The 17,460-nt window shown below is 38.0% G+C and overlaps 1 protein-coding gene across 3 annotated transcripts in view; it reads right to left on the minus strand.

Moving 5' to 3' along the window:
- The window catches only part of znf609b (zinc finger protein 609b), a 226,146-nt gene that overhangs the window by 55,219 nt on the left and 153,467 nt on the right, over positions 1 to 17,460 (minus strand). For 2 of the 3 annotated variants that reach the window (XM_030124618.1, XM_030124610.1), the window contains exon 3: positions 4,204 to 4,429. In XM_030124618.1, the coding sequence (XP_029980478.1) occupies positions 4,204 to 4,429 (226 nt within the window). Of the gene's footprint in view, positions 1 to 4,203; positions 4,430 to 12,623; positions 12,628 to 17,460 lie in introns of all 3 variants that reach the window. The other variant, XM_030124626.1, reaches the window with a different exon arrangement.

Here is a 17,460-nt window from a genome sequence, read left to right on the forward strand (position 1 = left end):
AACTTTGCTTCAATTCAGTTCAGCTAGCTGTTACGAGCAACATCAAATGTTTCTTAACATTATAAAAGGTTACATCGATCTATAATTGGATTATTTTTCTGCCTCCTCTTTTCTCTGCTTCTAAACTGTGCAGCTAAGGCCTTGGAAGGCCTTTTCATGGTGATAAACTCTCCAACCTTTACCTGGATGCTTAGTTCTACACCTGTCTGACTGTCATTCAGCTCCACTCTGTCTGTGTCACACACACAGTGAGCACCGATCTGGGAGAGCTCACCTGAGAAATTACAGGGGGGGTTGTTAATTGTTTTTTTTCCTCTCATTTCTTTATTTTTAAGACAATTAATGAGAAATTATTATGTTATCAGTTATCAGCCTATGCCACGAACCGGCCCTACATGCACGGACACGCATAAACACGCATGCATGCAGGCAAACAGACACATGTCCAAATGTACATGTAAATGACACCTCTGATATTCAAATCCGTCTAGCTGACGTGACCCAGGCAGAACAAATGCAAACATGTTGACAACTTATGCTAAGCGGTTGGAGATGCGAACTGCCTCCTGTCCGGTCCAACTTTTTTTTTTCTCCTGTCCAACTAGCAGGTAACTGTAACTTTTACAAGTAGATGGAGTAACAGCGGGGACAGCCAATCACATGTACGATAGCAAAACCGCAGAACCAGTTGGAGAGTGATAATTAGGTTAGAGGCGGGACTTCTAGCAGAGACCGACTATTAACCCTTTGTGTGCAATAATCATTGACTAAACACCATGGACAGTGGTTGTATTGGTAGGGACAACACAGTAGTGGCTGGATATTGTTAGGGACGTGTCCCTAGCGTTCCTACGCAATTCTACGCCCCTGGTCATGCACATCGGGAATGAAAAAAATACGGCCGTTACCTGTTACTCATCTCATGAGCAACATATACAAAATAGGCACCTGAGCAAATCATTTTCTGGAAATTATACCACATGCTTAGACTGCGCATTTTTAATTGCATTAAGTATATATATGTCACTTGGGCCTTTTTTCCACTGTAGGAATGGGAATTCCATGCAGCAGCCATTTCGCTGTCTCTTTATGAGTGCTGAACCCAAATTTTGCCTTTACCTCCATCCACCGACTATACTCATTCTTTATAACAACGCTGGTGGACTGTATAATTTACATCTTGCTCGTCTTCTTGTCAAATCTGTGCAAAACCACTTTTGCTTGGTCATCTTTCACACAATGCACTTCGCAACAAAATTCCAGAAAAGGCCAGAGTAAGTTGTTCACCACAAGGGAAGTGATTCAGGTGCGTAAACACAGAAAGACTATGGATTAGTGATAATTAGGCTATCACTCTGGTTTTACAAATTTGAAAAAAAAATTGTGATGAAAGTCATACACTGCTTTAACATAAATACATTAAATACTAATACATATTTATATTACATTAATATATACTATCTATTTAATAATAAACAGTGTGCACTTAAACATTAGAATCCACAACAGACAGCTCATTGTTGAAGTTACATGAAATCTCTCTTTGGCATGATATTCCATGCCCACTGTTTCTACCTGATGCAGGTCACGTGGGAGATAAAACAGGCTTCAAAGAGAGCAAGGAGATGGATTCTGGCCATAACAACTTGTGGGCTACACCTGCAGAGTGCCTCCCTACACTCTCCATTATACTGCTTTTAAAACCACTCCAAAAGCCCCCACCAGCCTCCTCTCTCCCCCACTGAGCCAGATAGAGTAGAATTAGAAGAAAACACAACTCCATCTGGCCAAACCACTACCACTACCTCTTTCAGCCAAAATAGCAGCTTTGAGAGAGAGTGAGTGCATGCAAAGGACAGACCCTGGATGGGGGAGGGGGAAAGGGAAAGCAGGCAGGGCGAGGGGGAGGGTCAATCACTCTGTGGGTGGCAGAGAATGAGGGAGCACAAACATAGTACTGCTGTTGGCTCAGAGCCATGTTTGTGTCACTAACAGAAGTAGCCTTGTCCACCCCACCGCTCCCCACCCCACCGCCCCTCCCATTGCCCTTACACCCTGCCTTGCACTAGCTCTCTCCCAGTTTGCTTGGAAATAGAGTCAAGGGGTGACTGGCTGGACGCTTAGTAACAGAAAAAAGGCTGCAATAGAGAGAAGAACAGTGGTAAATCAGACAGGCCCAGCACTGGAGCAAAAATTAAAAAAAAAAAAAAAAATGGGAGAGAACAGGGGAGAAAAAAGCCACTCAATGGCAGGGACTGTGCTTGGGGAATGTTGATGAGGCAGGGGCATTTTTGTTTAGTTTCTCCAAGTGAACCAACAAGCAGCACTGTGGATGTGTGGGCGATTTGTACTCAGCTCCTGCAGAGCCATGGAGCACGAGCTGCTTTGAAGATAAGGTGTTTGCGTTATTTCACATGCACGACAGAAAAGAAGGGGGCAGTTATTCAGAGCCAGCAAAACTTGATAGTGCTACTGAAACATCAAAAAATTAAATAAGCTGAATGCGGTTTCGATCAAAGGCGGAAAAACTGAAAGCGTCTAAGATTTCACTCGGACTGCACTGCAGGAATAGAGCCAAGTCTATTCCCAAGCGGCAGCCTGGCTTGCAAAAAATGCTTTGTGGTATGAGGCATGTTGTGGAAAGCTGATATCTCTGTGCAACAAACTCCCATCTGCATACTCCTGAGTGAAAAACAAATCAAGGCCACCTAAGAACTGCCTGCCAGACACTATTCTTGCTGGCTGTGTTACGCAGTTAAAGACACTTTATCGCCACCAGTTCCTGATGCAGCACATATCCAATTACATTTCAGTAGGCAACACTTGTACAGTAATGGGACCAAGACCTGCATACACTTTGAAAAACCTCTCAATGATGCACTCACACTGATTGTAAAAGAAAAACTACAATGGCAAGAACCTATAATGGGGTCCAAGCACCTCCATGTCAACCCATGTGAAGTAGTAAATACAAACAGATCCACAAGTTCCAAGTTTTAAGGAAATACCTTTAAATATTCATTACAGTGTCAGTATTTGACATCATAGCTGTCAAGGCCATGGTGAGCACACTGTACATGAAATCTGAAAACTTCCATGAGATCAGTTTAAAACACATTTTGCACAGCGCCCTAGGAGATGTATTCACAGTGAATTTTTTTTTAATATATCGAATCAATAATTCAGGTTTGATGACTGTGGAAATGCAAATGTTATTTGGAGGTTCTCACAGTTGCAGAGTTGCCAGGTTGTATCCAAAAATGAAATTGTGCTGTTGAATTTCAGACTCATATCTTGAAAACAAAGAACAAAATATAAAATGTGCATAATAGTTTTACACTAGAAAGTTCCAAATAATCCTCTGACAAGAAGTTTGACATAAAGCTGAAAAAGAGTCTGTCAGGGGCAGCTCTATACAAAAAACAGAAAACACCTGACATGTAAAATGTATGATCACTAGGAAATAAACCAATTAGCTGAACTAACAATTATTAGGGATGCAGTGACAGCAAAATTCTGGGCTAATGGCAATATTCAAATTAACTATTTGGCTGATACAATGTTATTTTGTGCTTATTTTTTAAATTATCCCCCATCCCTTTTGTGCCAGTGAAAGAAATCTAAATTATATAAAATCACATCTGAACTCTGTGAGGGTGTATCAGCCCTTCATTACATTACCTTTGACCAAGGACTAATTCAAATTGACTAAATATCTGCGATTGCCATTGGTGAAACGAAATCCAATATACCAATACTGATATTGGCTGACCATGGCAAATATTGACCAATAGCAATGTTCTGCAGGTTGTCAACTCTTATTTGGCAAAACATGCTTATATTTGCACTCTCCTTTTAAACACTTTTTTATTCAATTTTATGACTGTTTGTTTTACGTGTATGTGTATGTTTTTGCTGCTGACAACACTGTGAATTTCCCCATTGTGGGATCAATAAAGGAATATCTTATCTTATTTATTTAATTTTGCCCTCATGGTTCACATTTAATACAATTTTCATTTTCTTGAAATTTCACCCAAAAACCACCTATACATCCCACTACAGGGCTTACAGCCAAAACAACAGAGTTCTAACAACCAAACATCTAGTGAGTTGTTTCAGTTACATAAAAAAAAAATCAATGACTTATTTGTTTCACAGGGAGGAGCTTCACAAAGCAGCGTGTTGAACCACTTTACTTACCATCTTCAGTTTCTTGCCATACAATGCCTTCAAGATTGACACTGGTACCAGGTTCGCAGGGGCCCAAGCACTCTGGTTCTGTTGCCAGGGCCACGTCAGATGTGTTCACTGCCACAGAGCGTGTACGCACCATTATCTGCTCACATGACGATGCAATCTCACTGTTGCCAACGGCAGCCAGGAGGTGGAGGGGGGGAGGGGCTGGTGTGGAGACAGGAGATTCCATCTGCAGGAGGAAAAAAAAAAAAGAGGAAAAGTGGGGGTTGAGTGAGGGAGAGAAACATAGAGACCCTTCAGAACCATCGCATAAACAGTGCAGATGTTAAGATACAGTGATTTCACAAGGAGGGAAAGTGAACAAAGTGCTGAGTGCAAGGAAGACATCCTGGTATGGAGTCTTAATCAGTGACCGGGTGATGTAGCAGTCAGTGGTTTAATCTATCACTGGGTGTTCCTCCAAAATGAGAGGTGATTATCAGGCAGTGAAGGCAAATGGAGACATGGCTACGCAGAAGGATGCTATTAAGGCCTATTTATGCTCAACGTTAAATGCGCATATGTATACCAATACAACATTCTGTCAGGCCTCTGCATTTATTACATCTGTATTTCTGTTCGTCCTCTGGGAGTATGCAGGCGCAAACCCCAATGGAGGAAACAGAGCAGTACCGTTGGGAACCACAGGGGCAGGGGCATTAGAAGAAAATAATTTAAAGAAAAGGTGGAACTTTTTAAAAAGTGACTGAGTTGGAGAAAAACAACCGACATATTTAGGAGAACTAACTTTCTTAATGTTGTCCTTTTCTTTGTTGTAATCTTCTTTGTTATCTTCTTCGTTGTCATCACCTTCTTCATCATTGTCTTCTTTCAAATAACTCTTCTTGGTATTTGGCCAAAAACATTTTGAGAGTTAATACAGAGCGGCATCCTCTGGCGGATTGATCGCTTAACGCTCATTCCGACATCATGGATGCATTGAAGTATAAATGAAGTGATGCTTAACAACGTCTGAAATGTACAAACCTATGTACGTACACAATGTGAGCGTAAATGGGCCTTTAGTTTGGCAGGATTGGTCAAACAACCCCCTCCCATACACACAGTTCTAATATTGGTGATATTGGATCATCTCGCAGAGTATTCACTCATTAATTCCCTCAATTAAAGAGCTAGTTTGTGGCGATGAAGCAGGATTCTAAGGGTCAGTAATCGATTCCACCTGCTCTGACAAGTTGTGACAGCGATGTAGAGAACTAGTGGGCTGAAATGGAAAATGCGAAGGACAGGAAGGGAGGGGGATGATGATGATGAGAGCGACTGCAGGAGGAATGGAAGGAGTAAGTGTGTAGGCGGAAAAGAGAAAGAGGAAGACTGATGGTGATTTAAGGGCCACGGTGACACCAGGCTTAGTGCTCTTTATTCAAGGCAGTCAACATTAAAGCACTCCAAATCATTAGCACTGAACTGCAGGAGGAACGCAACACTGCAGCCAACACTACACATTTAATAATTGGGCATAAAGCACTCAGAGCTCAAGAATATACGGCCAATGCTGGATATAATTAGACGCACAAGAAACTCAAAGTAATAATTGACACATCGGATTATATACTTGTACGCCCTGTAAATAACTATCCACATTCACATATACTTAATGTTTCAAACTGGATGTGAAGCACTAAAGCTACTTATCACTGCATATATGCAAGATACTGCTCATCTTTTGCCTAGATGAAACACCTGACAGAAAGAAGCTGCGATGCCATTTCAATCTGACAACCATCGTTTTCAGTCATTGCTCTGCCGATATTTTCTTGGTGAAATAATTGTTAAGAGTATAAAATGAACCAAAATGTCTATTATGAGGTGCTGTGGAAAGAGGACTGAATGTTTTCTAGCTCAAATATAAAATGTCTGTCAACATTTCTAAAAGTAGTGGTGCAGTTCCTTCCTTAAACTTGCATGTGATTGACATTTTCTTGTATTTCTTTTTTTTTTTAATCTACTTTAATCTTCCAGCAACAGGACTGGAGCTGTGGCCTGGCATCGAGAATTAACTAACCAAAATCCAGTTTCCAGTCAGCATTGTAAGTGAATTTACCCTTTTGTTTCATTTGGCAATCTTTTGGTTCCTCTCTGTTTTCCTTCTCATTTGGGGTTAAGTTGGTCAGAATCACTTAATTTTGCTTTGCCGTTGAGCTGCTAACAGACAACTGGAGAGGATTTCTGTAATTATTCCAAAGAAACTGTGGGATTTTATGTCTAATATACACATTAGAATACCAAGGATACAATTTTATACAATGCAATATATTATGATACTGTAAAATAATTATTTTATGGAAAGTCACAGTATAAAGCACACACAAGTGTTGAAAACAAATAACTTGCTTTATCAGTAAGTAGTGGCCTTCGCATGTGAACTTGTAAAAATCAATAGTGTTTTCCAGACTTAATATAGTTTTGCAAAATTCTTCCACAAAATTCTAGAACCAAAACACCACCGAAGCTGCCTGAAAACCAAGAGTAAACCCTGGAAATTCACCTTGATTCACCTCAAACAAAGAGACATGCAAAATCATTATTCTGGTAAACTCAGTCATAGCACAAACTGATTTTCTTGCAGTAGATGCAGCATTGTAGGCATGGTTGAATGCGTTGTTGTGTTATTGACAATTTCAATCCTGAAATACAAAACAGCTGCATTGAAAATGTTTTGTTTTTCCATGAATCTACAAATTGTCACATCTCATTACAATACATTTGAATAAGCATGATAAATTTAAAGTGCTATGATTGAGCTTGATTTATCCAACTAATAAAATGGTGGAAAGCAAGGCTGCCATGAATAATGCTATGTGGGCCACTTCAGATCAATCACACAATGAGAAATCGGAGTCTGTGATGAACTGAAGGCTTTGCAAACCAAACATTAGTCCCCTGATGAAATTTAATATTAGCATGGCTTGTCATCACAGAAGCTTCATATTTCATGGTTTACTGAAATGAGTGGATAGCCCATTTCTCCTGGTGCTCTGTGGCAGAGCAAATTAATGTGTGCAGAGAGCGAGCAGAGAGTCAGGCCTAACGACGTCCTAATCACTGTGTGTCAGTTTCTGATGCATGATGTGGCCAAGCTGCCGGCTGGCTGACTGAATGGGAAAGGACAGGTAATCACCCGAGCTGTCACCACACACTGTTCCTGGGCCTCATGGAGACACACAAGGCCAATGACAAGACCACACAACAAACCCCAGGATTCAATGAGTGACAGAAAATGGTGAAAAGTGCAAACAGGTTCAAGCAGAGCCTCCTCTAAATTGACTCGACTACTCAACCTGAAACTGTTTGCGTAGAAATTTTAGATAGAGGTCAGATAAGGGAGTCTTAAATGCCAATATGATAGTGATAATTTGGAGAGGGAAAAAGCTGAGAGCTGATAAATAGATGGGTATCATTTCAGGCCAAAGCTAAAAATCACATTATGTAATTCATCAGTAATTGTGGAAATGAATATTAAACCTACATGTTAAAAAATACATGTCACATCAATATTATTATTAGAGCTGAAACAATGATTTGATTAATCAACTCTGATTAATTAAAAATATAATTGGATTAAAATGTTCCTATGTCACAGCTTTGTTTCCTTAATTTCGCTGCTGTTAAACATTGGTTCCACTGTTGTGTTTCACATGGATGCATATTGTGACACACATAAGGCCAGGATCAACACAAACAACGAGCATAGGTCAGAGGAGACGAGCACAAAAAGGTAGAAAATGTCTATATGCTCACTTTTCTTCACTGGAACCATCACTTAGTATTCCTTTAAACTTGTAAGCTTTCAGACAAACATGTAAAAAAAAAATTCTTTATTTTTTTCAGTTGTATGTTAGTTCCATCTTAAGTTGTCAGTAAGTTAATAAGTTGGATACAAATGTGTTGAAGACTGCAGTGCACATATTGTTTGTAGATGTCATTTAACTTTGTTGTTGTTTACATCTATAGATATTTTTATACTGTTATTCTTGTCATTTCTATATAGATGTTTTTATATATCCTTTTACCGTTATACTTATGTGGTTCTTGTTTCAGTTGGTTCTGGAATAAAGGACAAGTTGTCATTTTCAGACATGTCTTTTTCACATTTTACTCTTTGTTGCCTACTCAAATAATTGTTTTACCGAATTGGAGATCGAATCAAAGGATTAATTGATTACAAAAATAATTGATAGCTGCAGCTCTGATTATTATTACAATTACAGCAGTTATTCCTTTGCAAAAGAATAATATTGACCATTATCTGGAATTAATTGGTCTGTCTCCACAATTTCTGGCAAAGCCAAGACCACTAGATGGCATTATAAAAAGTTTGTAAATAGTCTCTGTATTGGGCTGCGTAATAAAACTATGAGGATAATGATCACAAATAGGGGTGTGCGATATGATGATATTAGATTGTGAAGGATTAGAATCTATCAACGATCTAACAAAGCAGTGAGATTCTGGAACGGGGCTTATACGGGGGCCTTCCATGCTGATCGTACCCCACAATGAGTATGCGCAGTGAAAGTGAAACTTAAAATGACAGGGCAAGTCTATCATAACTTAAGACTTGGCCCCCACAGAGTTGGGTGTACTTGACATCCATGGACATCCACGCACATCAACCTGTTTTAAATGTGAAATTGGTAAGCTCGACTATAAAACCTCAAACGTCTGCGCGTGCGGAGTCCGCGCGCACAGCATGTCAATGTTTGTCTATCACATCCCCCACTTACAGGTCGGTTGCATTATACTCTTAGAATAACATATGTCAAAACTACGCACCTCTTCATAGAGACAGCATCCAAACAGTGTGAGAGTCAAACAGAACTAGAAGACCAGCCATACCACAGCCAGAGACAACAGGTAGAATTAAACAAAAGCAAACAACTTTAACGCAAGTATTTAGTAAAGGCACTCTATGAGAAGAGTAGCAAGTACGTTCCACACTGATCCTTTTTTGGAGTGCCTGAATTCTTCTTCTTCTCATTTTGGACTTCTTTCTCCATCCAAGACCACCCAATAAACTGATTACCAGTTGAAAAACCAGAACTACCAGCCACCTGTTCTGTAAGCCTGGAGGAATATTTGAAAGAGGTATTTCTTCAGTGATATTTTGTTCTGTATTTATTCTTTTTTTTTTTTTTTTTTTTTTTACTCCACGTTTATTGAAAGCTACCTCAAAAACACAAAGCGCAGTTCAGTTTTTATGTTCAAGAGTGAACTTGATCAGAGTGTTCTTGTTTACATCTTAGTATGTTTCTGTTCTTGGCACATCTTGGCAAAATTGCACATATTAAATTAAAAATGTTTTTGAAGGTTCTTTGGGCTAAATTGTCTATTTATTTTTTCTCTTGTAGGGCTGTGTTTTACAGAGGGAAATTGTTTGGATGCACTGTTCAGAAACTGACAAATTATTCTCAAAGATCAATGTAAAGAATCATGATAAAATCGAGATTGTGATTTTGTTTTTTTTAAAAATCGTGATATGATATTTTTGCCGTATCGCCCACTCCAATTGCAAAGTAGTTTTGTACAATATAATTATCTTGCGATAATCAGTATTATTGAAATATACATGTTATCTCTTGGTCACTAATGCTAAACTCAAACAAAGTCATTTTACAGTCTTGTTAGTGTAACCTAATAACCACAACTACAGTAGAGGAAAAAATTGTATTTTGTGTATTAAATGAAAAGAAATTCAGAAGCCTGACACAATATAAAACATGCAAGGCATTCCAAATAAAACAAATGAGACCAGAGTCACTCCTGAACTCATATTTTTACCATGTAAGTTCATGGGTTTGTTGGAGCAGCATCTAGTTGGTGCCCAGTGGTATTACAAGTACAACATAATTATCACTAATATCGACACCCAATCGGCATTTATGAACGTCTAAGATGATGTTATCAAATGTTCTGTTTGCTCCACAATCCACAGGGATTTCAATTTACAAATTAATCAATTACCAAAATTCTTGCAGTTATATACTAAAGGGTAATAATATTTCTTTTAGGGTAATGTATTTTATTTACTTTAACTTACAACCACAGAATTAGAAGAGGTGAGTCTGGTTATTAAGAGCCTTAGACATGCTTTGTTCACTTCACTTCTATTAATTCTTAAAAAAAACAAAAAAAACAAAAAAAAAAAACAATAAATGCTGATGATTCACAACATATTTTATTTCTGACATTGAGAATATTTCCAAATCAAATTGTCTTGATAAAGCAGGGATCCTTCACTGTTTTCTAAACAAGTACAACCTTGATTGCAGGACTCTTAATGTAGGCTTTTCCACTTCAATCTAATTCAGCAAGTTAAAAAAAAGAAGAATTATTATGTACAAACCCAATGAACAAAACAGATCTGAGAGAATTTGGGGACCCTTCCTAGCCCAGTGTCAGGTGTAATGCCTGGCTCAACTTTTCACATGGCACTTACTTTACTTTCACTACTGCAACTAAGTTATTTCTGTAAGTCCTTTTATGTAGTTTACAACTGTCTGGCAGCCTCTATGATTGACTGTTTCTTTGTTGTGGCATGTTTTGTACAGTTTTGTAAAGTAAAAAAAAACCTGTAAATAAAGTATATATATATATATATATATATATATATATATGTATATATATATATATATAAAATTCCATTTCAGCTGTGACAAGCCACCACAAAATACAAGACACATTCACTGTGGAATAGTACTAAATAATAAGAATACTGTAGCTTCGTAATGGAAGCGGGACTAGTTTACAACGTTCATGAACAATGGTGGTTCTATTGCTGGATAAGTGAACAAAAGGACTTTCACTGTGAGGCTGCAGAATGTAAACCCTTACAGTGAAATGCCTAATTTCTTGTCCGGGGCTTTCAAAAAAACCCACATGTGACTGAACTACACAACTTGTCAAATTACACAAGGTTCTACGACCCAACACACAGCCAATGCCAAATTCCATGATTTTTTCCCTCCTTGCAAGACTCTGCAGACAGATTTTGAAATCTCCGCCAAACCCAAAATCCTTCAGTGTCACGCAAACCTTTTCTTAACTGAAACCCCATGCCAATGGCTGGAGAAAGCCTTGCTGGCACAGATAATGTTTAGCTGACTGACAAAGAACCTACAAATCTTGCTCTGCTGGTGAGCATACCTAATAGCGCTGACAAAGGAGAACCCGACAACAGCAGACACACACTTTTACTGGACACATTAATTTCAGCTCGTTTATTAGAGTAAGGATTAACTGAGCACTAATCTTGAGCAAGAATTATGAAAGGATTATGCTACAGTGTCATAGTAAGACACCTGTCTGGTCTCTGCTAATGCAGACAGTGAGGAGCGTTAACACAGTCAGTTAAATATATGCACGAATCTTACTGCAGTTCAGTCAATCACCTTTGGAAAAACGTAAAATGTTGAAACGAGCTAAAAATGCAAAACTAGGCAATGTCACTAAAATCTAAAGATGTTATCACTAACATTATGGACAGCACCCTGAATTATAATTATTGTATGTGTTAATATGTATTGATGTGAATTCACAGCAAAGCAGAAAACTGACAAAAACTGAAAATAAAGGCATTCCTTGAGCAGCTCTCTCCTCTCAATCTAAATCAAAAGACTTAAAATAAAAGATAGATGAACCTGGTGCCATTTAACACTGCTGTGGGAAAGAAAGACACTTTTCTAAGCTTTCACAGCAGAGTTGTGTCTGGAAACCTTAAGAGCAATTGGTACTTCTTACAGCTGAATTTAACCCTTTACCCATCTGAAAATACTTGAGAATGCCTAAAGTCTGCATCTGGATCCAGAAATGGAGGTAAAGTCTTATTTCCTCTCAGACCAATTGAATTACAATATGATGAAAGGTTATTATGGAATTTTTGACCAAAAAGACAAGCAACAACAACCACAAATCAAGCACTACAGACTTAAATTAGCCATATTTTTGCTTTTACTTTGATTAACTTGACAATAAAGAATGACTCTGTTATTTATATTTTCCTTACTTTCCTTTGAGCTTTCTCTCTCTCATTAAATGCTTAATTTACAGCATTAGATATTTAATTAGGTCTTGTTTGCTATATTCTACTACTGATTACTGCTGGGTATATACCACAACCGGTCAGAACCGCTAACCATTAGCATAGAGAATATTTATTCAGTTTTTGTCGTAAATTGTTTCAAAGTGGACCGTTTTATTACTCACACTGAAAGACTGTTTTTGATGTTTTTGTTTGGGATATCTGGGTTATAGTCGACTTCTCAGGACCAACATAGAGCTGAGCAAAATTTTGAATTATTTTTTCTATCTATAAATTGTGAAAAGTTCCTACATCACAAAATTGGGATTATTTCTCTGGAGACCTTTCTTGCTTGACAAAAATTTTAAATGCATCCTGTTCATTTCTATTTAACTCTTTCAATGCCATGGGCCAATTAAATCGGCTTTACGAATACAACCTTTAAAGTGCCACGGGCCGATCAGATCGGCTTTGGAGAACACGCCATATTTGTGTACAAACAAACCATTCACCCCCATTTCTTTCTCACATTTCGATGACGTTTTTTCTGTGTCCCCCTTTTGAGACCAATCAGACGGGAATTTGAGCTCACGCGACCAAATAAATTATGCAAATTACGATCAATAATGAATCGGCTGCGTCCGGTGCGTTTTGAATCTAATCAGCAATCGGTCGGATGTTATCGAGCGGTTTCCTGCAGGATTCTTCAAATATTATAAAAACGACGCGAAATACTGAAAAACGGCCAAATTCTGTGGCACTTTAAAGGCTTATTAGCCCCGTAACTGTCTGGCACCGAAAGAATTAATATGTTTCTACAGTCATATATGACATATGGGTCAGGTCAAGCTCAAGGCTCTAACTTTGTACATCTATAACCAATATCAATATGTGTTACATATTTCAGGAGATATTTGTAAGTATTTAAACATAGTAAGGATGATGATTGCATAAAATAAAATTTTTAACCAAAAATATTTTAAATGTACTCTGTAACATGGTTTCATCAAAGTGTCACTGATTTTGGCAAGGTTTACACCACAGTGCTTAACATACGGGTCCCACAGGAAATTCCCTTAAATTTGCCTATGATGTATTAAATAACATATGAAGTTACACTGATGTCAAAATTTAGGAAAATATACTGGAAACTTTTGGACTTACTGACACAGATTTAAAGTAACACGCTTCAATGGGCATAGTGACACGGTTTCAATGCTTGATGCTATTATGATGTAAGGACCAATGTATCTGGAAAACAAGTCAAATATTTTTAATCCAAACATTTATTATACATCACAGTAATAAGCTACCAAATTAGTGCATACAGAATAGGATACGAGAAACTTGGATTTTTTTCTCATAGATGATTGTGTTTCCTTGACCTGACCCATATAGATTTAGTGAAGGAAGACAAATAATTTTCTTCAGTTGATGTAGCCAGAAAACACATTAAAATCATCCATACCAATAAAACATATTACAGCACAGATTAGATGTAAAAAATAAAAAATGTGAAATGGGTTAAAATGCTGTTTGTTATACCCGGAGAGTCTTATGTGCTTTGAACAATTTCATGTTTCTTTTCTGAAATGCATTTAGATTCACATATTTTAGCAGCCACAAAACATGTTTTGCTTTATTGTAGGTGAGTTTTGTAATGTAGGACCCTAAGTTTAGTGGCAGTTTCTGGGGGTACCAATTAAGGTGACGGAGTTCTCCAGCCCAGCGGTATTAAGTTTTCTGTCGCCTATGAGCCATGTGTTGCAAGTTGTAAGAAGTTAGAAGAGACAAGTTTAAGTGTATTTTTTACATTTCTCATTTCCTTCTTGGATGTTATGCCAGTAAGGTATTTTTATTAGTTCTAAGTATATGTATGTAAACACGTTCAACTTGATAAATGCTAATTTTATGTTAGACTTCTTCTGTAAGTTCATTAGTGGATGTGGTGGATTTGTAGACAAATAAATTCATTTGTGGAAAGAACTACGGTGTCATCATTAACGGAAGGGAGTGAAACATATTTTTCCCTGTTCATGTTCATCTGATACAGTAAACACTACAGACATATTGCAATCTACTGTCACAGTCACGCACAATCCTCTTTTTTCATGCAGGCTAATCGATGTGTGTTCCGGTCATGGTTTAACTGTTCATATGTAGCTGCTGTTAGAGGTCACAGAGACTCATCATCTGCAACAATAGCTCCTCACACACCACTGCTAAACCTTAGATTTTCATTTCTCTGGAGCTATTACTGCTTTGTTAAGTATCTGGAATAAAATAAACACCATAAGTGGTTTCTCTTTCTCACACGCTTATCTGATTTTGTTCACCTTCTCATACTCACTCTCTTTATCTCACTCTTTATCTAGACTAGTTTGCTGTTTGGTTACAAAGCTGTTCACACATTATTAAAAGACATCACTATCAAAAACTGATATTCTTCATAGGGTGGCTGGGTTTAATTGGGTTCAAAGCAGGGTCATGAAATCAGGTCAGAATGCTGCAGAGCCTCTGCAAATGGGGCTTTAACCTCCATGTCTGATCAGGGGAACCTATTTGCTTTGAATCTTCAACAAAAGCTTTAGATATAAATAATTGTTATTGCAGAGGGAAGATACAAAGAAGATGTCAGAAAATGGTAGACACAACATTCAGCAGACAACATCAAGTAGTCTGTGAAATGTAAACGTAATAAACTGTAGTGGTAAGTATTTACCTTAAGGTCAATAGACCATGTTTGTACATCAAACTATCTGCAGCATATCTGAAAGGATAACTAAAGAGGATTTTTGCTTTTTCCAGAAAGAAGAATTCAACACTGATGCCTAATGTACACTAGAAAAGTCTTAGGTCTTCCTCTCACATCTAAAAGTAGTGTCATAAATCATGGAGATAGACTCCTTCTGAGTTTTACTTGTTTTTACAAGTGTCCAATGTGTCACTGTGTCCTCAAAAAAAGATTATATTATGAAACAGTTGCAAGAAATCCTATTACAATAGCTACGGAATTCTACAGTTGTTTTTTATCAGGTGTGCCTTACTACAAAGTGTATCAGTAATTGTAAATAATAAAGATATTGGACACATTTGAGAGAACATATGGTTCTCGTAAGTTTTTGTGAGATAAAAGACTACAGCATCAGTTCTGAGGGTTTGTGGCAGATTCATTTGTGGTTTGGGCTTTTAACTCTAGAAAAGAAAAGTAAAATTAAAGCCGCAAGCGGCACTGAATGGCCCTAGCCACGGGCATGTCCAGCACAAGTAGGTCCATTGTTCAGCAGGTGGTGCACTAGCACCAAATTTCAACGTCTTCTGATGAATGGGTGTAGGCCTGGGAGATTGACAATTAACTCAAATTTGACACGTATCGCTGTTCATATGTCCGAACTGAACAAATTTTTGTTTAAATAAATCTGTAGGGGGCGCTACGGGGCCAAAATTCAATTTGTTCCATTGAATGGGTGTAGGCCTGTGAGATGTACCACCAAGTCAAATTTGAGCTAAATCAGTGTTCGTATGTCAGAACTGATACAATTTTCATAAAGGTAAATTTGTAGGGGGTGCTATAAAACGAAATGGCATTTCATTTTGATATATGGGTGTAGGCCTTGGAGACTGATGTCAGAGTCCAATTTGAGCCAAATCGGTGACCATATGTCCAAACTGAAGCAATTTTCATAAAAATAAACTTGTAGGGGTGCTGTAGTGTGAAATTTCAATTTCTTTTGATAAATGGGTGTAGGCCTGGGAGGTAGAAGTCTGAGTCAAATTTGAGCCAAATCAGTGTTTGAATGTCCAAGCTGAAGCAATTTTTGTAATGGTAAATTTTTTTTAAAAAATTTGCAAAATTTACAACCTCGGCACATGAAAACGGTGACACATGTCCCAAAAATTTGCCTAGCTTTTTGTTTCCCCACTTGTCTAGATACTGTAGAGTGATTTTGAGCTCATTGAGCCAAATGCCCAAGGAGGAGATAGTTAAAATATGACGTCAGCGAAAATGCTGACTCAGCATTTTGGAAATTTCAATCCAATATGGCTGACTTCCGGTTGGTTTAGGGGCGTGGCCATAGTAATATTTTTTGTTTGTCTCCTGACGATGAATCTGTGTACCAATTTTCATGGCTCTACGACAAACTTTACGTTGGACGTGGTCTCATTGGCGTAATGTATTTCCACTTTTTCAAGGGGACGCTACTGCAACATTTCTTTCCCGACATCTACAAAACCTATATGTAAATTCAATTTTGCACATTTCTGAATTTTGGGCAAATTTTGGTGAGTTTTCGTAAATGTTCAGGGGGTCACATTTGAGCTCAAAAAATAATAATAATAATAATAATTAAAGTCGCAAGCAGCATCTAAAGGCCCTCGCCACAGGCACGTCCAGTACAAGCATGTTCATTGTTCAGCAGGTGGTACTCTCGCACCAAATTTTAATGTCTTCTGATGAATGGGTGTAGGTCTGGGAGACTGACAATTGACTCAAATTTGAGGTAAATCGGTGTTCGTATGTACGAACTAAAGAAATTTTTGTATAAGTAAATCTGTAGGCGGTGCTATGCAGCCAAAATTCAATTTGTTCCATTGAATGGGCGTAGGCCTGTGAGATGTACCACTGAGTCAAATTTGAGCCAAATAGGTGTTCGTATGTCTGAACTGATGCAATTTTCGTAAAGGTAAATTTGTAGTGGGCGCTATTGTGTGAATTTTCAATGTCTTCTGACAAATGGGTGTAGGCCTGGGAGATTGGCAACTGATTCAAATTTGAGGCAAATAGGTGATCGTATGTCCAAACTGAACCAATTTTAGTAAAATTAAATTTGTAGGGGGCACTATGGAGCCAAATTTCAAATTTTTCAGATCAATTGGTGTAGACCTGGGAGATAGACAACTGACTCAAATTTGAGCCAAATCGGTGATTGCATGTCCGAGCTGAAGCAATTTTTGTAAAGGTAACTTTGTAGGGGGCACTATAGTGCAAAATTTAAATTTCTTCCAATAAATGGCTGTAGGCCTGGGAGATTGACAACTGATTCAAATTTGAGCCAAATCGGTGTTTGTATGTCCAAGTTAAAGCAATTTTTGTAAAGGTAACCTTGTAGGGGGTGCTATAGTGGAAAATTTAAATTTCTTCCAATAAATGGCTGCAGGCCTGGGAGATTGACAACTGA

This window comes from Sphaeramia orbicularis, chromosome 3, assembly GCF_902148855.1.
Source record: "Sphaeramia orbicularis chromosome 3, fSphaOr1.1, whole genome shotgun sequence".
Taxonomy (NCBI): domain Eukaryota; kingdom Metazoa; phylum Chordata; class Actinopteri; order Kurtiformes; family Apogonidae; genus Sphaeramia; species Sphaeramia orbicularis.